Source organism: Salvelinus fontinalis, chromosome 2 (assembly GCF_029448725.1).
Source record: "Salvelinus fontinalis isolate EN_2023a chromosome 2, ASM2944872v1, whole genome shotgun sequence".
NCBI lineage: Eukaryota > Metazoa > Chordata > Actinopteri > Salmoniformes > Salmonidae > Salvelinus > Salvelinus fontinalis.
The window spans coordinates 67,063,376-67,089,197 of NC_074666.1; the positions used below are offsets into that span (position 1 = coordinate 67,063,376).

General features: G+C 43.9%; 1 protein-coding gene across 1 annotated transcript in view; it reads right to left on the reverse strand.

The window, feature by feature from the left end:
• Positions 1-5,019: 5,019 nt before the first annotated feature.
• Positions 5,020-25,822, reverse strand: part of LOC129823993 (LIM homeobox transcription factor 1-beta-like) — a 29,713-nt gene continuing 8,910 nt past the window's right edge. The window contains exons 4-9 of the mRNA XM_055883228.1: positions 9,821-10,053; positions 9,427-9,587; positions 9,213-9,290; positions 8,845-8,962; positions 8,399-8,554; positions 5,020-8,315 (exon numbers count right to left, since the gene is read on the reverse strand). Coding sequence (XP_055739203.1) covers positions 8,158-8,315; positions 8,399-8,554; positions 8,845-8,962; positions 9,213-9,290; positions 9,427-9,587; positions 9,821-10,053 — 904 coding nt within the window. The 3' untranslated portion in view covers positions 5,020-8,157. The remainder of the gene's footprint in view (positions 8,316-8,398; positions 8,555-8,844; positions 8,963-9,212; positions 9,291-9,426; positions 9,588-9,820; positions 10,054-25,822) is intronic.

Sequence of the window (25,822 nt, forward strand, 5' to 3'; positions counted from 1 at the left end):
TTATGCTTTTGATTCCATTTCATAGCTATCTGTTTTAGTAAAAAATCTACGTTATAAACTGTACTCAGTCACACCAATAAAATACAGTTGTGACTGGACCAGTATCTGTGTGTTAGAGACCTCTAAAGTCCAGAGATGGCTCAGATTCAAACTATATAATGTCAGAATACGTTCGTTGATCACCAAATGTGGAGTTTCGCTAAGCAAATCTTAATGTACTCCCGGTATGTACTCCAAAAATGTCTAAATTAAAATTGACAACAAACCGAAAAAAAATACCTCTTCTGCATGGCCATGGCTAGAAGGGATTTATCCAACTTTTGTCAAATTATCGTCAGATCTGACTTTTCATAACAGGTTAGGAAAGAGGATCCAATTGGAGAGTGCAACATTATATGTATTATTGCTCCCATCTGTCACATGCACTTATGTTAGCTTTTTCAAAAGCTTTTAAATTGGGAACAAAGATGTTCAAAGTAGTCAAAACGAATGAATAAACCAACGGACCACTTCAGCTACAATAAACTTCTCAGTAATGTTATATATTTTTGTTGTAATTTCTATAACTGTCCTATGTTGTTGTTTATCTACCTTAGTTGAATGTACTGACTGTAAATCGCTCTGTATAAGAGCATCTGCTGAATGACCAAATTGTAAATGCAAAAACACTTGCAAAGCATGCTGGGTATATTCATAATGAGCTCCTCCCTCAAGTGCATATTTGGTCAATGCGGACCGGATCCAAATTTGAACGAATCATAGATGTTTAGGCTACGTTTCACAAGTTTGAACATCACAGTACAGTACTGTACAGTATGGTACGGTACGGTACAGGCCAATAGTTTTGTTGACTCGAGTACAAAAGAGCAGGGGTTTTCAAACTGGGGTCTGCAGCGGTACTGCAGGAGGTCCACATACATCACTGGGGAAGTAGATAAATGGCTTCATTACCAAATCTCGAACTATCCTTTTAATATGGAGGAAATTACAATCATTGGAGCTAATTACATGATTTTTCTGTATAGAACATTTTTAAGCAGGCCGTCTAAGTGGTCATTTTCGGGATGAAAATGTTTTAGTGTCAACTTAAACGACTAACCCAAGATACAAAGCATGCAGGAAAAATATTGAACTATATATATATACTTTTATAATACCATCTTTGAAAACTAACAATCAAATAAAAGCTAGACAGTCAGGTGGAATCTAAAAAAGACAGGCATTCAGGGAACATGCCCATAGATGTTTTTATAATGTTTGAGCAGAGGAACACAGCATTAGCCATGGCATAGAATTGCAGAAAATCTGCTTTACCACAGCAACATTTTCTCTACGCCGCCAAGATACCTTTCTAGCTAATAGACTATGTTAGAGTTTACACTTCCTCGTCCAATGAACTGTGGGGAGGTCAAAATAATGAAACTGTCTACCAAATGTATTCATTTTAAAATGTACGGTACAGTATAGTAGTTTAATTCAGTAGACCAGATTACAGTTCAGTAGCGTTTAATTCAGTAAAATAGAGTACAGTTTAGTCAGTACATTAGAGTAAAGTAGGGTACAATACAGTACTCTATACTTTACTTTTCTGTACTGTATGCTACTTTTCTTTAAAGTAATGTAATGTACTTTACTGTGCTGTCCAAACATGTGAAACATAGACATCTATAATTGGTTCCGATAGGCCGGCCCGGACGTCTGTGGACGTTCAAGTCAAGGCTGGTCCAGACAGGACCAAATCTGAACCAAACATAGGTGTCTAAATCAAGGCCGGTCCGGACCGCGCCATAAAAAGAAAGAAACAAAGATGTCCAAAAGACTTTTGCTGTCGGTAAATGCTTAGTGATCAATTAGTTTTTCTGACATTTTCTCCACAGAAGAGGACACATGATTGGACTTCACTGTAATTGTCTATGCATATCTCAGAAACTGTTCTGCATGTCTGTGTCATCCTCCAGGCAGGTTGCCATGGATATCACCACCAAGTATTGCCATAAGGAGATGGAGAGCTAGGGGCAGTGTGTGGCCTCCCACCCATCAACATGGCAACAGCAGTGTCAAGACTTGAAGATGGAAGTGTACCTCTTCACAGTAAGCTGTTGTCTCTGACAATATCAGTTGTGTATGTATAACTGTCTTAGCCTAAAATCCATAACCTTATTTAGCTAACTTTCAACTCCTTGTACTTCGTGTCATTGTGTTGCATGATAAGGAGTGGAATGATAGCAGCAACAGACTGGTAGTAACCAGGCTATAACTGACTGGCCTTGATGGTCATATGTAAACCCATTACAGAGCTGAGTGGGCCTCCTCTCTGAGTCTGGTTCCTCTCTAGGTTTACTCCTATTTTGACAGTTGGAAACGGGAGAGAGTAAGAAGGGTGGACATGGGGAATGAACTGTGGTCTCCATTGGGGAACAGTATATGTGACTAGCCAGGAGAGTTAACACTAGACCACAGGCTTTGCACAGGTTTTCTCCTAGGCCTAGACCCTATTCCTTCCACTGTGCTGCTTGTTCATTGAGGGTCTAGGTTGGGTTACTGTAAAGAACTGTTGGTGTGAAAATAATTCAGATGCAAGAAGTCAAACCAGTGAGTACTGTACAGTGCTGATGTTGTGAAGTGTAGGATTGTGTTTGTTTTCTTCAAGATCTTATTGATCAATGTTTCTGCAGCACTGTGATCCGGAAGATCAAGACAGACTGTTCAAAAGAGTTCACAGAGTTTGAACACTGCTTACTAGAGAACCAGAACTCACCTACCTCCTGTTCAGTATACGTAGCACACTTCCCCGGCTGTGCATAGACAGTGGACCTTGCTGGAGTGCGTGAGTGTTCACTGAATGTAGATCAGTCTTCGGCTCATTCACCACAGCCCTCAAATTTTTGTGATTATACTAACTATTGACTGGTTCACCTTGGCCTTGAGAGTGCTTTACATCAGTGTCTTTCCTCTTCAAGTACCCCCAAAAGTAAACACTAAAGAAATATCTTATTACGTGGTATAAACTGGGTCTTTCTGTCCTTAGTATTCCTACCTGTCCAGTGTCCGTACTCCGTACTGTATTTGTTTTACCATTTTGATAATCTCGTTTAACCCAGAACTAAAATATTGCGCAATTTTTTAACTTGTGTTTACGTAATCTGTTTCTGAGAGATTACCTTTTTGAATATTTGATGTAGTAGTTGAAGTGAATATACTGTATCTCCTCTTTCAGCAGTGAACCCGGTTCCTCAGACCTCTTGGGACCCAGCAGTGAGCATCATCCATCCCTCTCCGAGAAGATATCTCTTTCCTACAACACTGACACCGGACTGCTCTATCAATCATGGATAAATCAATGCCCATGTCATTTTGATAACACCCTGACTTGGTACATGGATAAAGTGGTCTCTTGTCCATGGCTACTTTAGGATTTGTCAAGAGAACTCAAAATCCTAGACATTTACAAGTTCTGGGACTGATTTCTGCCCGAGACTGTCAAGACGGGTTATTTATTGAAGTTCTTTCGTAACTCATCGATGCTACAGCTCTCTGAAATACAATGGGAATCAGAGGAGTTGTTTACCCTGTATGTGAAAAGAATCACTCAGTGCTGACTACGCAGCAGGTTTTAGTGTGCAATACATATTTACAACACTGTGGTAACCTCAGGTAGCAGCATAATTGCTTTTCTTTGCCTCTCAAATGTATATTGAGAATGAACGTGTGTAACGATGTTAGCTTTGTAACCTCACTCCACAGCATATCTGTGTACAACTGCGTGATATATAAGTATCCCTTGTTTGCAGTGTGGTTGTCTCTTGTAGATGTTATTTCGGGTGAATTTTATCATGACACTCCTATATTTCAGTCCTATTACTCATCCAGTTTGGATACATTCTGTCTGATGTTATGGTGCCACACAAGGGTGCCCCTCTCTTCCTCCCACTCATTTTCTTCAGGTTGGAGTGAGTCATGGTAGAATATTCAACTGTGGTATGTATCTCTCCCACACATCTCTCCTTGGCTACACACTTGCTGAGGGAAAGGAGGGAGCGCAGGAAGGATGGAAGGAGGGGAAGGGGCCTGGAGTTAGAATTTGAAGGAGCTGAGGAAAGGTGGAAGGAAGGAGAAGTAGAGGGGATGAAGGAGGAGGCTATCCGCTGGCGGAAGGAACAGAGCCCAGGAAGGATGGAGGAGAAGGAGGGGGCTGTGGAGTTATAATCTGTGTGACCACAGAGACAGACAAGAGGGAGGATGTTGAGTTATGGACCCTTTGACTACTAACCAGAACAGGCCCCCTTTTCTGCTTCACTTATTAAAGGCTGAGGGAGACGCAATCAAGTGGAGAGATTCTTCCTTAGAAATGTCCGCCTTCAAATCATTTGACACGAACAACGTGCAGAGGCTCTATTTTACAATTACATTATAGCTCCCTATCATACCTTACATAGACTGAGTGTACAAAACATTAAAAACTAATTTCTAATATTGAGTTGCACCCCCCCCCCCGCAGGACAGCCTCAAAATGTCAGGGCATGGACTGTACAAGGTGTTGAAAGAGTTCTACAGAAATGCTGGCTCGCGTTGACTCCAATGCTTCCCACAGTTGTGTCAAGTTGGCTGAATGTCCTTTGGGTGGTGGACCAATGTTGATACACACAGGAAACTTGAGCATGAAAAACCCAGCAGTGTTGCACAAACCGGTGTGCGCCTGGCACCTACTACCATACCCTGATCAAAGGCACTTAAATCTTTTGTCTTGCCCCTTCACCCTCTGAATGGCACACATACGCAATCCATGTCTCAAGGCTTAAAAATCCTCCTTTAACCTGTCTCCTCCCCTTCACCTACACTGTTTGAAGTGGATTTAACATGTGACATCAACAAGGGATCATAGCTTTCACCTGGATTCACCTGGGCAGTCTGTCATGGAAAGAGCAGGTGTTCATGTTTTGCACACTCAGTGTAGGAGAAGCCTTGCATCATCAGCATCACACATACTCAGAATAATGTAGGCATATTTAGTCAGACTCTGAATTGACAGGTTATATTGACGAAATGCGACATTACACTCAAAAAGCACACACTGGAAGAGGTCACAGAACAAAAACTCGATTTTGTCTTTCAGACAAAATCTAAGATTAAGAATTTCTCATACCTTCCAGAGAAATGTATCACACAATAAATTATATCCACGTAAACACTATACTGTAAAAAATATATATCATCAGTCAATTATGAGAAATCATATATAGGAAGTGGACTCCACAAGATGTTCCAAGTGTGGGTATAAGCTATAGGAAAATACTGTCATCAGTGCTATGTTCATAGTAATAATTATTTACATTTTGAAAGTGTGGCACACACAGCTCATGCTACAACATAAATACTTAACCATAAGAGTACAAAATATTGAACAACGTCTATTGTAAGGTGTTTTCAATCAAAGATAAATTACAGTGATTATACCTATAGTAGTACTGCAGTATTCATTGTAACAACAATAATATTAACACAATAATTTTACATCGGAACACATACTTGTTTATCGTCGCTAGGGCCAGTAGTTTGTGACCACGTGACCTGAACAGGAAAAACTCATGGGCCTAAACATACTTTTTACTTATGTTTTACACACCAATTAATATTCAACTTCTACATTTGTTAAGCTTAGCGTTTTTCCAGCCCAGGACAAACTCCTGCACCTTTTAGTGAATACTTCACAGTATCAAAGAAATAGTTACACGAACGCTAGCTCTGGTCCAGGGTGTTACGAATGGCTTGCTGATGCTGAGCATTCCCAAGCAAACCCCACATAAAACCCTGAACCAGAGCTACATGAAAGCGTTACACTTTACACAACCCTGTTTCCTTTATAAGATTATCTGAATGACCCTTTTAGTCTACTTTATAGTGGTGTTTCTCAATCCTGGTCCTGGGGACCCTAAGGGGGGTACACTTTTGTTTTTGCCTTTCGCACCTGACAACGCACCATCTTGACCACACAGCAGCGCAGAGCTTTCAAGGCCTCCTTCGAGGTGTCCTCCAAACCATGCAGAAAGGTAAGCAGACCAGGCGTAACATTGTTTCTTTCTTCTTTCACTCTCTTTTCAATGTGCACCCCTTTGGGTCCCCAGGACCAAGATTGAGAAACACTACTCTATAGGACCCTGATGTTATCTACGGTCTACACATCTCCTTTCACTATGTTGACTAATGTGAACTAATCGGGTTACAGTGATTCGTAAATCATTTCCCGTATAACATTGCTAAAAATCCTACCTGACAAACTAACCTGAGAGCAAATTCTAGACCTAAGTTACCTAACCCACACTCATTCTCGTACAAATCGAGCGTGCCACCCTGAACCCTTCAACTCATCTCAACCTCTTATGAAATCTCTCTCCAATGTTCCTCCAAATCCACCCAGTACCTTTATTCCAGTCATTCATTTAGGCTGAACTCCCATTCACTTTTTGATTTGTCTGAATTGACCCCATCCACGCTATGAACCAGTGCCCATCTCCAATACAACACTTTTGCCCCTAGCCTGCTGTAACCTCTCTGGTATGTGTCTTCACTCTGCTCCTTAACCCTGCTGCCAAGAAAACTCCCTAACCGTGTGGGCACAACAAGCAGGTCAGATCCTGAGCTAATGAATGAAACACTCCCCATTCATTAGCAACCTAATAAGTAACATAGGTTTCTGACTCACAAACACACAGACCTGACAGACCTGGGTTCAAATAGTATTTGTTTTCTTTGAAATACTTTAGCTGCCCTTGATTTAAGCTTGCCTGGAGCAACGGACCAATGGAATAGTCCCTCTTATATGAAACAAATGAGAGTATTTGATCAAGTACGTTGTCATAGGATTTCACATCTGTCTGCTACAGGTAGGATGTTGGGATCAAGCAAAAGAGTGTGGCCGTGTCCGAATACCCATATTTGCGTCCTAAATAGTAGGCCGTTTGAGTATGTGAAAAAAAAGTTTTATAGTATGTGAAATCTTGAAGATCTAGTACACTTTAAATGCCCGGATGTCATACTCATTTTGGCTTTTCATCTAGTAGAATTCGCTGGGCACTATTGAGGAAGATCATCGTCTTTTCACACCCACGTGTTCAACAACACCTGATAATAAGAATAGGGGATGCTCTCTGCAAAAATGTAAGAATGGGGCCTCCCGGGTGGCGCAGTGGTCTAGGGCACTGCATCGCAGTGCTAGCTCCGCCACCAGTCTCTGGGTTCGCGCCCAGGCTCTGTCGCAGCCGGCCGCGACCGGGAGGTCCGTGGGGCGACGCACAATTGGCCTAGCGTCGTCCGGGTTTGGGAGGGTTTGGCCGGTAGGGATATCCTTGTCTCATCGCGCTCCAGCGACTGTGGCGGGCCGGGTGCAGTGCGTGCTAACCGAGGGGGCCAGGTGCACGGTGTTTCCTCCTACACATTGGTGCGGCTGGCTTCCGGGTTGGAGGCGCGCTGTGTTAAGAAGCAGTGCGGCTTGGTTGGGTTGTGCTTCGGAGGACGCATGGCTTTCGACCTTCGTCTCTCCCGAGCCCGTACGGGAGTTGTAGCGATGAGACAAGATAGTAATTACTAGCGATTGGATATCACGAAAATTGGGGAGGAAAGGGGATAAAATGTATTAAAAAATTAAAAAAAATAAAATGTAAGAATGGCGGGGAACAAGAGCGAACGGCGCATTCGATGATGCCTTCTCAGTATGGATGAGTAGTATTTTGATGTTTGTTGCTTACTGCATATGTTTGTACTAAACCGAACATTCTAAATAGTATGTAATACGATTAGTACACAGTATGCAGTTTAAGTAAGTACTGGGCAAGCCAGATTTCGGACACGGCCTAAGTCATAGTTGAGATCTTAAATGGCTACCTGGGTCGTGTTTGGTATGGAAAAACGTGTTCTTAGTGGACAAGTTAAGGTAGCACCTCCCCGTTTCACTCCTAACATTTCCACCCTACTGAACGTGACCCAGCTGTTTCCTATTATGCTTTTACTTGGTAATGTACAATAAGCCCGGTCAGATATGGATATGGACCCAGCTCAAGCATGGTTGGTGTGATGACCTTGTGGGCCTGGTAGGATAACCGGTCATTAGCTGCTTCTCTGAGTGGTAATTGGTGGAGTGAGTCAGGGGTCAAGGGTGAGGGGTCAGGATGTGAAATAGGAGTTCTGCATGGAGTAGAGGCGGTCGATGGGGTTTCCCACCCGCCCCGCCAGGAGCCCACCGTCCGCCGCTGCCAGAAGACAGTCGCCGAGGTGACTGAGGCTCCCGTCGCTGTCCAGATCGTGGAACACAGTCTCTGAATCTAAAGGGAGAAATAGAGTTATTATGTCTGTCTGTTTGGTCCGTCCATCTCTCTCGGTCTTTATCTATCCCTCTCTCTCTTACCGTAGGAGTGAAGATGTTCAGAGCTCAGCTGAGGAGGTGTGAGGCCATGGCGGAACGGCTCTCCTCCGTAGATGTTGGGGTCCAGAGCCAGTAGCTGCTGTCGTGGCAACGAAGGGTACGCCAACAGACCGTCCAATCCATGACCACTAGAACCGTCTGGGAAGAGAGAGACAGAACATGAATCAATCCCTGCATCTCTTCCTCTCGTCTTGTCCCTTTAACTCCAGAGACATTGTTTCACCTGCCTTGAGGTGAGTTTCCTGAAACTTCGCTACTTTGGCAAGCTACTCTTTAAATTGTTACGTTTGTGGCGAAAGACTAATCTTCCTGTGCATGAATGAACAAAAACTGTCAAATTAAGCACTTCTACATCTACCGCTCCGCGAGTTAAGTACCAGTTAGCTACAAGGCTTTTGTGAAACCCCTGCTCTATTCCCCCCTCTTACCCTCACTGTCATCGTTGCTCTGTCGGCCCCCCCTGCTCGGCCCTCTCCTGGACCCTCCCAGCTGCTCCTGCTCCTGCTGCTGCTGCTGTTGCTGCTGCCTGCGAGCTATCTTCTTCATCTGCAACGCACAGGACCAACACACTGATAATGGACTCAATGGCGCTATTGCTCGGTCGTTCGTTATAAGGATAGTTCTTCCTTGTGTTATTTGGGTGGACTAGCCCTTGAACTGTGCTTTAGCCTTTAAAATAAATGTTTGCATGCAGTTTCAGAGCAATTGCGCCATTAGATTCATGATTAGTGTTATTGGTTGTATTAGTGTCATGGGCAGGGGGGAGTGGGGATTCAGGACAGGTCAAATATCTCACCTTTGCTCTCTGGTTTTGGAACCAGACCTGCACGACTCGAACCGTCAACCCGGTCTCAGCTGCCAGTGTCTCTCTCACCTGAAGATAAGAGAAATTAAGCCATGACACTAAAGGGGACTGTGTGTGTGTGTGCACGCGCGTGTGTGTGAGAGAAAGAAAAGTGAAAAAGAGAAGGAACAAAAGAAAGAAACCGTGTTACGCCTGGTCTGCTTACCTTTCTGCAAGGTTTGGAGGACACCTCGAAGGAGGCCTTGAAAGCTCTGCGCTGCTGTGTGGTCAAGATGGTGCGTGGTCGCTTTGACCGTTTGTGGTCCTTCCCTTCGCCGCCCTTCCCCCCTACAGAACCGCCCCCACCATCCTCATCCTCACTCTTCACTGAGGGATGTGGAGAGAGAAAATAGGATCTTCAATTGACAGACAAACTGGTATCAAATGGTGCCTAGTAGTGAATCCCAATGAAAAAACAAGTCATATGGTTATCACTGTGTAATTACGTAATCTCCTGCACTTTCTATACCATAGCATAAAGTGCCACCTAGATTTCATCCAGTGATTTTATTGGTTGATTGAATGATTGATTTGTTGGTTGCCCCGTCTCTTCCTGTTACCTGACTCAGTGGGTGTGGGGCTGATGGCAGCCAGCATCTCTCTCTCCTTCTCGTAGTCTCCTCTGCAGAGCAACTGGCCCTCCTTCAGGACAAACTCGTCTCCGCGCTGCAGCCGGCGCTCACACTCACAGCAGCTGAAACAGCCCAGGTGGTACACCTGCCCCAGCACACGCATGATCAGCTCTGAGCGGCCAATCACCTGCAGGCACGCACTGCACTTCCTGACAAACAGCCTATAGGGACAGAGGGGGGAAAGGGTGCGTTCCAGTGTGTAATAGATCAGGTGTCTTTATTGCAGTCGGGTGTGTTCCAGGTTGTCTTTTTTGCAGTGCTGAAGAAGAGTTAGTTAACGTCACAGGAATACGATAAAGTAATATTCTGAGATGTGCAGAAGACACCGTCTTGACCACACAGCAGCGCAGAGCTTTTAAGGCCTCATTCGAGGTGTCCTTCCAAACTGTCTTTTCTGAAGTCGGGCTGCAGATGATCAGGTCTCACATTGCTTGCAGGAGTGTTGTAATTTGTCACTAACATGATATTAGAGGTCCTCTGAGATGTGCCGAGCGACTGAATTAAAGACAACCTGGAACGCACCCAAAGGCAGAGAGACAGACACAGATTGCCTGAAAGATTAGACCTCATTTGCACCTGTGGAGATTCTCAACCAAACCTGTGTACGGTATATAATTAAATGTCACATCAGCATTTCCCAGAACTCAAAGCTTGAACATCTAACATGTGTTTTCTGCAATAACAGTACGTGGTAACGCTTTAGAATGTTGTTCCTCACTTAAGACACTTGGGGGCAGTAGTCAACTGATGTGTAGGGAGCCTGCACTGAAGTGTTGGTGGATTCTAGGTCTTTTACTAATTCTTTACATGAATCTATTTAATGAGCTGGTCCAGTGTTCTAGCCCATCATTACCTACCATTCACAATTAGTAGGATTTAGAAGAGAACATGTGAAACAAGCATCGTGCTTGGACAGTTTTTTTTTTTTTTTTAACAGTTCACACACTGTCATTCACGGGGCTTTGTTGTCTACTTTCCTTTTGTCTTTTCACCACTCCTCTCGTGTGTCCCACCCCTTTCATTTTCTCCCACTCTTCATTCTCTTCTCATCAACATATCAATTCAATTTAAAGGCACCAAAACTCCTGCTTTTAAATTCCTCTTGAATCCCAGTTGTTTTATCCCTCTGCCTGCCCCCCCCATCCCTCCTTCCATCTCCCTCCAGTATTTTCTGACAGGATTCCCAATTCTCCCCCCTCCGTCCCTTCTCCTTCGCTCCCTCCCTCTGTAGTTCAGTGAAACTAATAAAGACAGGATTAATTAGATTGTTGTTTAAACAGTGCGATGCCCAGACAGACGCTGTAAACTCATAACCAGGGATTGGTCATAGCATGGGGTTAATCTCTCTCTCTTTTACCCACCAAAATACACACACACACACACACCCCCCCCCCCCCCCCCCCCCCACACACTCTTTTTTTTCTCTGTCTCTCTAGCCTAACCCAACCTATAAACGCACACATATGTTTACAGGAAACCCAGGTTACTCATCAATATACGGTGAGTACTTCCATATACATTTCTACAATATCTATGCATATCTAAAACACACACCCGCACACGCCTAATCATATGATGACATATTGACACTGGGGAAATCCCGGGTCATTAAACAAGACGTCTGCTGTGGCAGAGACTTAGCTCATAGAACGAGAGAGACCGTAGAAATAAGAGAGAGAATGTGAGAGACAAATATTTCTGTTGAGGCAAGGGATGACTGGGTGAGATGAGAAAGTGACAGGATGACGAGGGACAGAGAGATGGAGGGAGGAAGTTAGAGGGAAAGAAGGAGAGAAGTGTTAAGGCTACCTGACTGGGTGAGAGGAAGGTGTTGCTACCCCAAATCTGAAGGGTGGAGAGGGGAAGAGGTGAGAAGAGGAAAGGAGGGGAAAGGAGGGGAGGAGAGTGAGCCAGGTCGGCACATTAGAGCTCCTAATCTGTGATCTTGTCCCGTCCGAACCACAGCTGCCACAGATAATCTATCTCAATCCATCGGTCTGCCAAAACTAGCTAACACCCCCAAAAATTACCCGAATCACAGCCCGCCATCATCACAAATACTTACTGAACCAAACACACTCACTTGCCAAACACACACACACGCGCGTGCGTGCACACACAAGGACGCAAGAGCACACCGATCGAGGAGCACCACTTCACCACTAATCCAGTCACCACCACCACCATCTATTCACTTCACACTCCACTATACCAAGCTGTCTGTCTATAACACACATAAAGTTCTCTCAAGTGCCTCCTCACCTACAGCAATTGTAAAATAGCTTATCCAATAGCCCCGAAAATGGCAAACCAGTATCTATCGCTTTAAAGTGTCAATCTGCTATTTTTTTACTTTAACATTCATGACATATACACATTCATTATTTAATAATATAAAACTTGTGCCTCGTGATTTTAGTTCAATTGTCTTACCCCATCATTACCCAAATTATAAGATTGTTTTACTGCTTTGTTCATAAACAAAGTAATTAAACAGACACTGTATAGCCTCAAAATATTGGTTAAAACTATACATTTGATCTCATGGATGGTCAGTCTTTACATCAATAGCTCTGTATACATTTGAGAGTAGTTACATATCTCCATCCCTCAGTCGTTTACAAAACCAATGGCAGGGTGCCGGTTTTGTTATTGTTTTAACTGCAGATTTCCCCTTTAAATCCCAGTTTTTGTTTTTTAATCCCATTTTATACTGCCAGAATTTAGTCAACATAAAGGCGACTTGGGACAACAGTCACCAGACCACAATTCCTCTGCAGTGTTTAAGTCCTACTTTTTGGTTACTAATCCCATTTCATAGTGCCACATATTGTAGAATTTACTAAACTTGGAAACTGAGGGCAACAGTCACTGAGGGAGGTCTCTAAGTAGATCAGTCTAATCCCCCTAATTGAAGTGTAATTCACAATAGACCTACTTGTGGCCCAAATGGCACCATATTCCCTTTATAGTGCACTACTTTTGACCAAGCCCCATAGGGATCTGGTCAAAAGTAGTGCACTATATAGGGGATATGGTGCCATTTGGGCCGCATACCCATAACCCAGGGAGAGGAGAAATGGCTCATGGCTGCTATCAAGATGAATGGTCCCACTTTAGACGAAACACAACTTTTTAGGCATAATGAAGCCTTCATAAACCCTTTATGAAGTCTATATAGGTATCTCCGAAATTATCACAAGCATTCATAAGCAAACAGAGTTACATTTCACCCTGCTTGGCACTTTGACCTCCCAAATTCATGGCACCAATGAGACTGACTGGGTTCAAACCCCAGTCTCTTGCACGCCAGTGGGTTACGACTGTTAACCCACTGAGCTAAAGCCCGAGACATTAGCTTGGGGAGCCAATGCAAGTCCTCAGATCTCAGCAAAGACTCTGTTATGCATGTGTTAGTTGTATGTTGATGTGTACGTGGAGCAGCTTGCTCCTATGTGTGTAAGCATGCATGTTCGGTATGTGTCCATCCATGTGAATGGATTAGTGAAAATGTGCATTGGGTTTTGTATTGTCAGCTATCAGTGGATGTTTGTTTTAGCATATTGGAAATGTAAGTTTAGGTGAGGTTGTGGGTATGGGATCTTTACAGTGAATCTGGATGTTACAATCTTAGTATAGCTTTAGTATAATTTTATTTTGGTGTGTATGTGTGAGCGTGTGATTGTATATGTGTGTGTGTGTGTGTGTGTGTGTGTGTGTGTGGATGTTCAAGTGTCTGTGTGTGGGGGTGTGGGTGTGTGTGTATGAGCGGATATTGCACTGTGAAGCAGGATGGCTCAGAGCCAGGGTTCAGTAATCACATCATCTCCTTTTATTAAATCTCCCTGCACTGCTCCTGTGTTATTAAAATTTCCCAGCATTCCCCACGATACCGCTCCCTCCGCCACCACCACAAACACGCAAACACACACACGGGCACGCACACAAACATGCTCATGTACACACGCACACACACACTAAGACGCACGCATACAAAAACAGGAGGCCTAGTTAAGTAGGGGTGTGGCTTTCAGATAGTTCTTTTTGGCCACCCATGAGAGTCAATGTCATTCCTGTTAATCTGTTCTGTTGTATAGTTATCATGTTTAGCTTCAATGAAGCTTACAGAAGTGTATGAGTTCCCTAAAAGCTTATGTAAATCCCACTGTTGGGATGCAATAAGGTGATATACCTTATTATAATTAAGCAATAAGGCCCGAGGAGAGTGTGGTATATGGACAGTATAACACGGCTAAGGGCTGTTCTTATGCATGACGCAACGTGGTGCATTATATACAAAAGTATGTGGACACCCCTTCAAATTAGTTTGGCTATTTGAGCCACATGCTTTGCTGACAGGTGTATAACATTGACCACACAGCCATGCAATCGCCATAGACAAACATTGGCAGTAGAATGGCCTTACTGGAGAGCTCAGACTTTTAACATGGCACCGTTCTAGGATGCCACCTTTCCAACAAGTCAGTTCGTCAAATTTCTGCTGTAAGTGCTGTTATCGGGAAGTGGAAACATCTAGGAGCAACAATGGCTCGGCCACAAAGTGGTAAGCCACCTAAGCTCACAGAACGGGAACGTCATGTGCTGAAGCACGTAGTTTGCTAAATTTGTCTGTCCTCGGTTGCAACACTCACTACCGAGTTCCAAACTGCCTCTGGAAGCAACGTCAGCACAAGAACTGTTCGCCGGGAGCTTCATGAAATGTGGAAATGTGTTCTCTGGGGGGGATGAATCACGCTTCACCCTCTGGCAGTCCAACGGACGAATCTGTGTTTGGCGGATGCCAGGAGAACGCTATCTGCCCCAATGCATAGAGCCAACTGTAAAGTTTGATGGAGGAGGAATAATGGTCTGGGGCTGTTTTTCATGGTTCGGGCTAGGCCCTTTAGTTCCAGTGAAGAGAAATCGTAATGAGACAGCATACAATGATATTCTAGACGATTCTGTGCTTCCAACTTTGTGGCAACAGTTAGGGGAAGGCCCTTTCCTGTTTCAGCATGACGATGCCCCCGTGCACAAAGCGAGGTCCATACAGAAATGGTTTGTAGAGATCGGTGTGGAAGAACCTGACTGGCCTGCACAGAGCCCAGACCTCAACCCCATCAATCACCTTTGGGATGAATTGGAACGCTGACTGCAAGCCAGGCCTAAGTGCCCGACCTCACTAATGCTCGTGGCTGAATGGAAGCAAGTCCCTGCAGCAGTGATCCAACATCTAGTGGAAAGCCATCCCGGAAGAGTGAAGGCTGTTATAGCAGCAAAGGAGGGGACCAACTCCATATTAATACCCAGGAGTTTGGAATGAGCTGTTAGACGAGCAGTTGTTCACATACTTTTGGTCATGTAGTGTATATTGGCCATAAATCACAAACCCCCGAGCAGTGGTGGAAAAAATACCCAATTGTCATACTTGAGTAAAAGTACAGATACCTTAATAGATAGTTACTCAAGTAAAAGTGAAAGTCACCCAGTAAAAGTATTTTTCTAAATATACTTAAGTTTCAAACGAAAATGTAATTGCTAAAAGTACAAATCATTTCAAATTCCTTATATTAAGCAAAGCAGATGGCACCATTTTCTTGTTTTTAAAATTCACGTATACCCAGGGGTACACTCCAACACTCGGACATCATTTAAAAACAATGCATTTATATTTAGTGTGTCTGCCAGATCAGAAGCAGTAGGGATGACCACGTGTTCTCTTGATTATTGCGTGAATTGGACCACTTTCCTGACCTGCTAAGCATTCATCATGTTACAAGTACTTTCGGGTGTCAGGGAAAATGTATGGAGTAAAAAGTACATTAGTTGTCAAAAATATAAATAGCAAAGTAAAGATACCCCCCAAAAATATTTAAGTTGTACTTTAAAGTACTTTACAGCACTGCCCCCAAAGTACCTTATTGCTATTTTAAACTGGTTAACAATGTAATTAGAGCTGTACAAATAACTGTTCTGTCATACCCATGGTACACTTAAGGAATACGGCCCGACGGGGTGTGGTATATGGCCAATATACCACGACTAAGGGCTGTTCTTAACCACAACGCAACGTGGAGTGCCTGGATACAGACCTTAGCCGTGGTATATTGGCAACATACCACAAACCCCCGAGGTGCCTTATTGCTCTTATAAACTGGTTACCATCATAATTAGAGCAGTAAAACATGTTTTGTCATACCCTATATCTGATATACCACGGTTTTCAGCCAAATCAGCATTCAGGGCTCAAACCATCCAGTTTATAAAGTCTTAAATACCGCGGCTGTCAGCCAATCAGCATTCAGGGCTCGAACCACCCCAGTTTATAATACGGTATGTAATAAATGATCTTCATATTATAGATTGAAGAATGTGTAAAATGCAAAAACAAAATAACAGGTAGACAAATAAAATCGATCTGAAAATAATTTAAGGATTACATTTAAAACAGACCCAGCTGCTAGGTCAACTCAGAATGAGAGTAAAAAATACCCAACTGATGGTTAATTAAATTAACCAATGTTTGGGTAATCCCAACAAGCCAAAAAACAACTGGCTGCGTCAAAATAACCCAGCATGTGTTCTGTCCAATATTTACCCAGTGCTGGGTTACCAAATAATCCAAATTGAGTTGTTTTCAACCCAGCATTTCTTGGAGTGTATTGGTCAGACACGGTACATCACAGAACAGTGATATACAAACAGAAACAACTTGCAATCACACACACATATGCAGATGGAAGCCATTTCCTTCAAAGCCTATGTGTACTTATAGACAACGTACATCAGACAGTCTTATTTGATTTCCAAACGTTTTGAACCATACGGTATGAATGACCCTCTGATTAGTATAAAATACAATATCAAGGTTTATTACTAATGATTAGCAGACCAGTCGCTCCATACACTTTTCTTTTCGCAACTATTTACTCTGTTCCTCATAATACTTGAGATACTCCATACTCCACATCTGATCTCGACTGAAAGATTTGACCCTTTAATGACAGCTCAGATATGGCATAACATGACCAAATGGAATATACCTGCAAAGAGTAACGACTGAAAACTGTGCAGAACACTGTGCTTGATGCTTGGGAGAGTGTGAGAGGAATGTGTGGATCTGTGTGTGTGTGTGTGTGTGTGTGTGTGTGTGTGTGTGTGTGTGTGTGTGTGTGTGTGTGTGTGTGTGTGTGTGTGTGTTTAGATAAAACAGCTAATCCCCAGGCCACCAGAACGCAATATCCTGTCTGGCAGTTTCTCATTTCCTGTCTCTCTCTGGCGGAGCGGGATGCAAGGGGGAGGGAGTAGGGGGAGGGGAGGGGACCCGTTGCCCCAGAAACAGGAGATACAGCCCCCGATTTGAGAATGTTGACACCGCTCTCTCTCTAGCTCTCTCTGTCTCTCTCCTTCCCTCCCTCTCTCGGGTCCACCCCCCCATCTTTTCTTTTCTCGCTCTTCTTTTATTATCTCAGATTTAATAACGGCAAGGCGAGCAGCTTGTTCTTCCATGAAACATTTATTAGCTGTCTGTAATGAAATTGTTGTGGGGGAGGCCAGATGATTGGGGCTCATCGGGCATTATGCAAAAACCTTGCCAATATTACTAGGGGGTGACACAGGCACACCTCACCTTCCTGCTCTTCTGTCTTCTCCTCCATGGCTTTCATCTTCTCCTAAATCTCCCTCTTTTATCCCATGCTCGCCCCCCGATCTGCAATTTATCTTCTCTATCAACTTTCTCCAACTTCTTCTCGTTTTCAGTCATCTCTGTTCTCTTTCTGTCCTTTCTCTCTGCATAGCTTTGACACAATGCATGCCTTGATATAAATCACTGTAAGGTTCTGTCTCTCCATCTCTATTCTCTTCCTACCTCTTCTCTCTCTCTCCTGCATCACCTGTTGACCTGAGCTGGGAGGTGACGTGAGAACCCTTAATGTGTGTCTGGTGGAACAGAAGGACTGTCTGAAATAGCAGCATTTTCCCTATATAGAGGCACTACTTTTGACCAGACTGGCAACCTATTCCCTATATAGCGCACTATAGTGAAATACTTTAAATGCCATTTAATGTCATTTCAGATAGAGACAAGATATTGCGTTAAAAACCACAATACTACTCCTCAATCTAGATATGGAGTACTAAACGTGGCTGTGTTTGTCTGTCTGACCATACCCCCTGTGGACGACTGTGTATGAGCCAAGAGCAACAACATATCCCTAACACACTCCTACACTCCCTCAGACTGAACTATAGTGAGTGCAAACACATGGGGTGAATTCCTAACAATTCTACAAATTATTCTTCAGAACGGATATCGTTGGCTGCAAGAGGCTATGCTTCGGTTCTGACTGTGTGCTGCATTGTACAGTAGGCTTCTACACCTGCATTGCTTGCCGTCTGTGGTTTTAGGCTGGGTTTCTGTACAGCACTTTGAGATATCAGCTGATGTAAGAAGGGCTACGTAAATACATTTGATTTGGGCTCGCTGCAGTTGTTGATCAAACAGCTTTGTGGGTTTTGGCATATCTTTTTTAGCAGTATATATGTTTTAGCAGTATGGGGCAGAATGTCTCATGCTTGATTTAACCCATTCTTTCCACTGTACATACTAAATAACTATCCATCTCCTAGCACAGTTATACTGTATATACATAATATAACTATATACAGGTACTGTGCATATATAGTTCTTCTCTTAGGCTTGTCATCACTGGAGTGGCTGAGTACATTTGGTAATTAGCGCTGTGTCCAATCAACCCCCTCCCTCCATCCCACCTTCCCTCTCCTCCCATCCTGAGACACAAAGAGGCGCTGAGCGGAGAGACGATTAAGAGAAAACGAGGGATAAACGGAGAGATAAACTGATTGGTGTCATCACTGCTATCAATCTCAACGAGCGGGAAATGAGGTTTGGAATTGAGAAATATTATTACAAACCAGACAGTGATGAACGAGGTAATGGAGAGAGGGGGAGCGAGAGAGGGAGGCGGGAGGAGCGTGAGGGGGGGCGGGTGGGAGAGATGCTGTATCTGTGTGGAAGACATGATTTCTCGGTTCTCAATCGCGGCATGGTACAACAGGGATTCCACATAGAACCACGTAAGATGAGAAGGTGGGCTTCTGGCCTAGCAGTTTGAGAGATTGTTTGGTCAGTGAACATTGGACTTGGCTGTAACTCTTGGGGTCTCCACTCCCGTGTGACTGTGGGAGTCTCCCCTCTCCCCTGCTCCAGACAGTGTCTCCATGTCTCCCACCCCACAGAGTGATCTATTAGAGCCATCATTGCAGGGCCAGAGGGTTGGGTCTAGCAGCTACCGGCGATACCACCTTGGGTGCAGATGCCTGTGTGGAATCGATTCTCAGTCCCGCCGTACTATCATTTCCGGTCTCTCTCTCTACAATGTCTCTACTACTAAAAACATCAATGGTGTTTTACCACCAGCCATCGTGATAGTGATATCCACTGTAGTGTTCTACATGTTGATATCCACTCCATATGTGTGTGCAGTAGGAGCAGGCTATGTGCTGCTTGGTGGTGGTGGTGGTGATGGGGGGGGGGGGGGGGGGGGGGGGGTAGGCCTCCCACTCCAGACTGATATTGAACCTGGGCTCCAGGCTCCTCCAGGCTCTAGTCGCCCGCCGGGGCCCCAGGGCGCAGGGCCTTTATTGGTCTGAGACCTGGGTCAGCCTAGAGACTCTGCTCTCTGTCACTCTGTGGGAAGTGTGTATGTGTGTGTGTGTGTGTGTGTGTGTGTGTGTGTGTGTGTGTGTGTGTGTGTGTATCAGAGTGTGATTGGGGGATACTGGAGAGTCTGTATGGGCAGCGGTCTGTGTCTCTTGGAAATTGTGTGCAGTAAACACACACACCTCTCGCCTAAGAAAAAAGACAAACATGAAAATATTTGAAAACAATGGCTAGACAGAGATACTGTAGCGGGAAGAGGCAAACATCTGGGCACAGCAGAGTAGAACCATGCTCCTGACGTAATGAGTAAACCTAACCCTAGCTTCAACCACTACCCTTACCCTAGCTTCAACCACTACCCTAGCTTCAACCACTACCCTTAAGAAATAAGAAAAAAGATCCTTATTTTTTTTTCTCTTCACCCCTGTCTGTTATCAAGTGTGACGCTTCAACCACTACCCTAGCTTCAACCACTACCCTTACCCTAGCTTCAACCACTACCCTTACCCTAGCTTCAAGTCCACATCCCGGTTCAACCATAACCCTAACCCTAAATCCAGCTCCAACCATAATCCCCCAACTCCGAATTCACAACTTAACCCCTGATTAGCTCCCCAAGCTAATACCTAGGCTTAGCTCAGCGGGCTAACACAGTCTTAGGACTAACACAGGAGACCCGGGTTTAGGAGACCCAGTCGGCCACTACAAGGTCACTATGAGAGTGCTATGGGAATGATACAGTAAGGGCTCGATTCAATCCGATCGACTTTAGCCCGCGATAACCGACTTCTGCATAGCAGTATTATTGTTTTATTTAGGCGATGTCGGAGGTGGAACTGCGTTGGAACTGTCCAATCAGTAGCGGCTTCCCGTGTTACACCTATCGCAGACATGCAAATCGCATTTTGTATAAACTGATTGAATCTATGCTTAAGTAAGAGATCATTTGCAATAACGTACAGCAGATAAAATAACTCAAACCAAAAGCCCAAACATCAGCACACTTACAACTCCAGACCGCAAAGGGTTACAGCAAAAAAACTGATCTCAAGCTTTCCACTTTCTGCTAAATTCTTAGACACAGAAACGCACACACACTCACCCCAAATTCTCATACACACTCCTCCCGTACATCATACAGTACACACACCTGCTCACGGTTGAGGGGGAGCCGGGGAGTGGTGTGTGTGTGTGTGTGTGTGTGTGTGTGTGTGTGTGTGTGTGTGTGTGTGTGTGTGTGTGTGTGTGTGTGTGTGTGAGGTGCTGAGGGAGTGACTGCAGGGAACACAAGGAGACATTGTTACTGATCTTCTGAAGGTCACCAGTAAAGACGTGTGCCAAGTCTCTCACAGAGACAGACATATACTGTACTCACTATATATAGAGAGACTCATCAAATACACACTATATTGTGCGGCAGGTAGCCTAGTGGTCAGGGCGTTGGGCCAGTAACCGAAAGGTTGCTGGATCGAATCCCCAAGCTGACAAGGTAAAAATCTGTTGTTCTGCCCCTGAACAAGGCAGTTGACCCACTGTTCCCCGGTAGGCCGTCATTGGAAATAAGAATTTGTTCTTAACTGACTTGCCTAGTTAAATAAAGATTACATTTAAAAAATATAGAGAGAGACTCAACATACACACACTATACAGAGAGACACTCAACATATACGGTGCCTTGCAAAAGTATTCATCCCCTTTGGCATTTTTCCTATTTTGTTGCGTTATAACCTGTAATTTAAATGGATTTTTATTTGGATTTCATGTAATGGACATACACAAATGTGACAACCCTCCCACTCTGTCTGCCAAATTCTTTCGCTTTGCTCTTATTTCCCTTAATAGGGTGTCGGTGGGCGGAGCCGGGAGGGTTGTCAGTAAAATGGGACACACCTGGGCTAGGGGGTGTGTACCAGGATAAATACACCTCTTCCCCATTCATTGGGGAGACTCTCTCCATGCAGACACACTTATAGATTTTTGTGGCCTGTTTGTTTTGGCACTGTTTATTATCACATTTATGCACGCAAACTTACACACGCACACCATTGTTAATTGTCTTTAGTTTACTTTAGTTAAGAAATATTTTGATATTCCTTATATCCACTTTGTCTCCCTTTTTATTATGAACTTTGAGCTGGTTCATGACAAGTGGACGCTCGTCCGGGATCATAAAGTTGGTTCCTAGACATTTTGGCGTGTAGCACTTTGTTGCATTATGAAGGACTAATACTAGTGTTGTTGGGCTTACTAGTATGTGTGTTGTGTTCGGGAGAAAATGTGGAGTTAATGTTTGAAAACTCTGTAGGTGATTTGTTTGCATCTTTTGATTACAGATTTTGAGTTGTAATGTTTAGTGCTCAGTATTGGATGCCTTTGTTTGGGTAACTTGCCACTGTGGTGGCTAGTTGGTTGTGTGCTGCGTTGGAGTATATTGGTTAGTTTCCAGGCCCCTGCCCAGGCTGGAGACTCTTGCTCTACTGGCTGTTGGGACATCGGTCTGAGGCGAGTAGAATTAGCTGTGTACCTCAGTGGGAGATTTGGGTAGGGTTGTGAAACTTGCTACCCGGAACTATAGCCTTTTTCCCCCTCTGTTAGGCTTAGCGACGTGTTTCACTTTGGAATACGTTGGGGGCATGGTTATTTTGTTAATTTTTGTGTGGTGTCCGTGGACTGAGCAGTTGTGTCTGGGGCACATCTATGGCTTGGGGGGAATCTGCCAGCTTGCTTTTATTTTTCTCTCAAGCTGGCTACAGTGTGTCATTACCCACCACAAATCTGCACGAAGACTAAGGTGCAGTTATTGTAGGTGTTGGGGAAGCTCCAAATATATCTCATCTCTCTTCTGTGGTGCCCATTGCGATTGTCATTTCTCTTCTAGTGGTCCGGTCTGGTGTGCTCAGCAGGGGGGAAGAGCAAGTCATGTTTTTTGTATTTACTGGTGACTATGGTGTCTAATGTAGACGTGTTCATTCGCTTTCCAGAGGAACTGTTAAAATTATGTACTAAAGAACAGCTGGTGAAGATCGCTGAACACTACAATATTGAAATGAGTGATACGTCTAAAATTGTGTGTGTTGCCAAAATGTAATGAGAAGGACCCTGAGATATTCTTTTCATTGGAGCTTGTTGCTGACGTGCTCTTGTGCGCCCTGTTCCTGAATGTCTACGTGACTGACCATTGTTTGGTATTGTCCTTTTCTGTCGCTCCTGTCTGTTCCCTTCTGGTCTCGTTTTCTTCTTTCCTCTCAAACGTTGCTTCCTGTGCGCAAAGTTTGCTGGGGCAAGTGGAAGTGTGAACACGTATCCCCTCGTCAATTTGGGACGCAAAGGCTGGGTCAATTTGGGACGCAGAGGCTGGTATGGTTTTCCGGGGTCCTTGTTGGTCCCCGGTTTTATGGGGGAGGGGCGGCTGGGGGGTGACGACCCTCCCACTCTGTCTGCCAAATTCTTTCTCTTTGCTCTTGTTTGTCAGTGGGCGAAGCCGGGAGGGTCGTCAGCGAAATGGGACACATGGGCTATACTTGTGTCCCAGGATAAATACACCTCTTCCCTGGGGAGACTCTCTCCATGCAGGCAGACATAGATTTTGGTTGTGCCATTTTTGTGGCCGTTTGTTTGCTTTGGCACATTTCAACACCCCTCATTATCAGTTATTCACGCAAACACTCGCTTACACAAACCATTGTTAATTGTATTTAGTTTACTTCAGTTAATAAATATGTTTTGTTATTCCTTATCTCCACTTTGCCTCCCTTTTTGTTATCAACTTCGAGCCGGTTCGTGACACAAAATAGTCCAAATTGGGGAGGTGAAATGAAAAAAAATAAACTTGTTTAAAACCAAACAAATCTAAATTTTTACTGAAAAGATGTGAGTGCATATGTAATCACCCCTTTGCTATAAAGCCCCTAAATAAGATCTGGTGCAACCAATTACCTTCAGAAGTCACATAATTAGATTGCACACAGGTGGACTTTATGTAAGTGTCACATGATCTCAGTATAAAGTTTAAGTCGGAAGTTTACATACACCTTAGCCAAATACAGTTAAACTCAGTTTCACAATTCCTGACATTTAATCCTAGTAAAGATTCCCAGTCTTAGGTCAGTTAGGATCACCATTATATTTTAAGAATGTGAAATGTCCGAATAATAGTAGAGAGAATTATTTTTTTCAGCTTTTAATTATTTCATCACATTCCCAGTGGGTCAGAAGTTTACATACACTCAAATAGTATTTGGTAGCATTGCCTTTAAATTGTTTAACTTGGGTCAAACATTTCAGGTAGCCTTCCACACGCTTCCCACAATAAGGTGGGTGAATTTTGGCCCATTCCTGACAGAGCTGGTGTCACTGAGTCAGGTTTGTAGGCCTCCTTGCTCACACACACTTGTTCAGTTCTGCCAACACATTTTCTATAGTATTGAGGTCAGGGCTTTGTGATGGCCACTCCAATACCTTGACTTTGTTGTCCTTAAGCCATTTTGCCACAACTTGTGAAGTATGCTTGGGGGGGTCATTGTCCACCTGGAAGACCCATTTGCAACAAAGCTTTAACTTCCTGACTGTCTTGAGATGTTGCTTCAATATATCCTCCAGTATCTTCACAAGGTCCTTTGCTGTTGTTCTGGGATTGATTCACACTTTTCACACCAAATTACATTCATCGCTAGGAGACATAACACGTCTCCTTCCTGAGCGTTATGACGGCTGAGTGGTCCCAAGGATGAACCATACTTGAGGTCTACAATTTTTTTTCTGAGGTCTTGGCTGATTTCTTTTGATTTTCCCATGATGTCAAGCAAAGAGGCAATGTTTGAAGGTAGACGTTGAAATACATGCACAGGTACACCTCCAATTGACTCAAATTATGTCAATTAGCCTATCAGAATCTTCTAAAGCCATGACATCGTTTTGGGGAATTTTCCAAGCTGTTTAAAGGCACAGTCAACTTAGTGTATGTAAACTTCTGACCCACTGGAATTGTGATAGTGAATAGTAAGTGAAATAATCTGTCTGTAAACAATTGTTGGAGAAATTACTTGTCATGCACAAAGTAGATGTACTAACCGACATGCCAAAACTATAGTTTGTTAACAAGAAATGTGTGGAGTAGTTGAAAAACGAGTTTTAATGACTCCAACCTAAGTGTATGTAAACTTCCGACTTCAACTGTATATACACCTGTTCTGAAAGGCACCAGAGTCTGCAACACCACTAAGCAAGGGGCACCACCAAGCAAGCGGCACCATGAAGACCATGGAGCTCTCCAAATAGGTCAGGGACAAAGTTGTGGATAAGTACAGATCAGGGTTGGGTTATAAAAAAATCTTAAACTTTGTACATCCCACAGAGCGCCATTAAATCCATTGTTAAAAAATGGAAACAATATGGCACCACAACAAACCTGCCAAGAGAGAGCCGCCCACCAAAACTCATGGACCAGGCAAAGAGGGCATTAATCAGAGAGGCAACAAAGAGACCAAAGATAACCCTGAAGGAGCTGCATAGCTCCACAGCAGAGATTGGAGTATCTGTCCATAGGACCACTTTAAGCCGTACACTCCACAGAGCTGGGCTTTACAGAAGAGTGGCCAGAAAAAAAAAATTTGCTGAAAGAAAAATAAGCAAACACATTTGGTGTTCGCCTAAAGGCATTTGGGAGACTCCCAAAACATGTGGACGGTACTCTGGTCAGTTGAGACTAAAATGTAGCTTTTTGGCCATCAAGGAAAACGCTATGTCTGGCGCGAACCCAACACCTCTCATCACCCCAAAAACACCATCCCCACAGTGAAGCATTTCATTGGCAGGGACTGGGAAACTGGTCAGAACTGAAGGAATGATGGTGCTAAATCCAGGGAAATTCTTTAGAGAAACCTGTTTCAGTCTTCCAGAGATTTGAGACTGGGACGGAGGTTCACCTTCCAGCAGGACAATGACCCTAAGCATACTTCTAAAGCAACACTCAAGCGGATTAAGGGGAAACATTTAAATGTCTTGGAATGGCCTAGTCAAAGCCCAGACCTCAATCCAATTGAGAAATCTGTAGTATGACTTAAAGATTGCTGTATAGCAGCGGAACCCATACAACTTGGAGGAGCTGGAGCAGTTTTGCCTTGAAGAATGGGCAAAAATCCCAGTGATGTGCCAAGCTAGATGTGCCAAGCTTATGGCGACATACCCTACGAGACTTGCGGCTGTAATTGCTGCAAAAGGTGGCTCTATAAAGTATTGACTTGTGA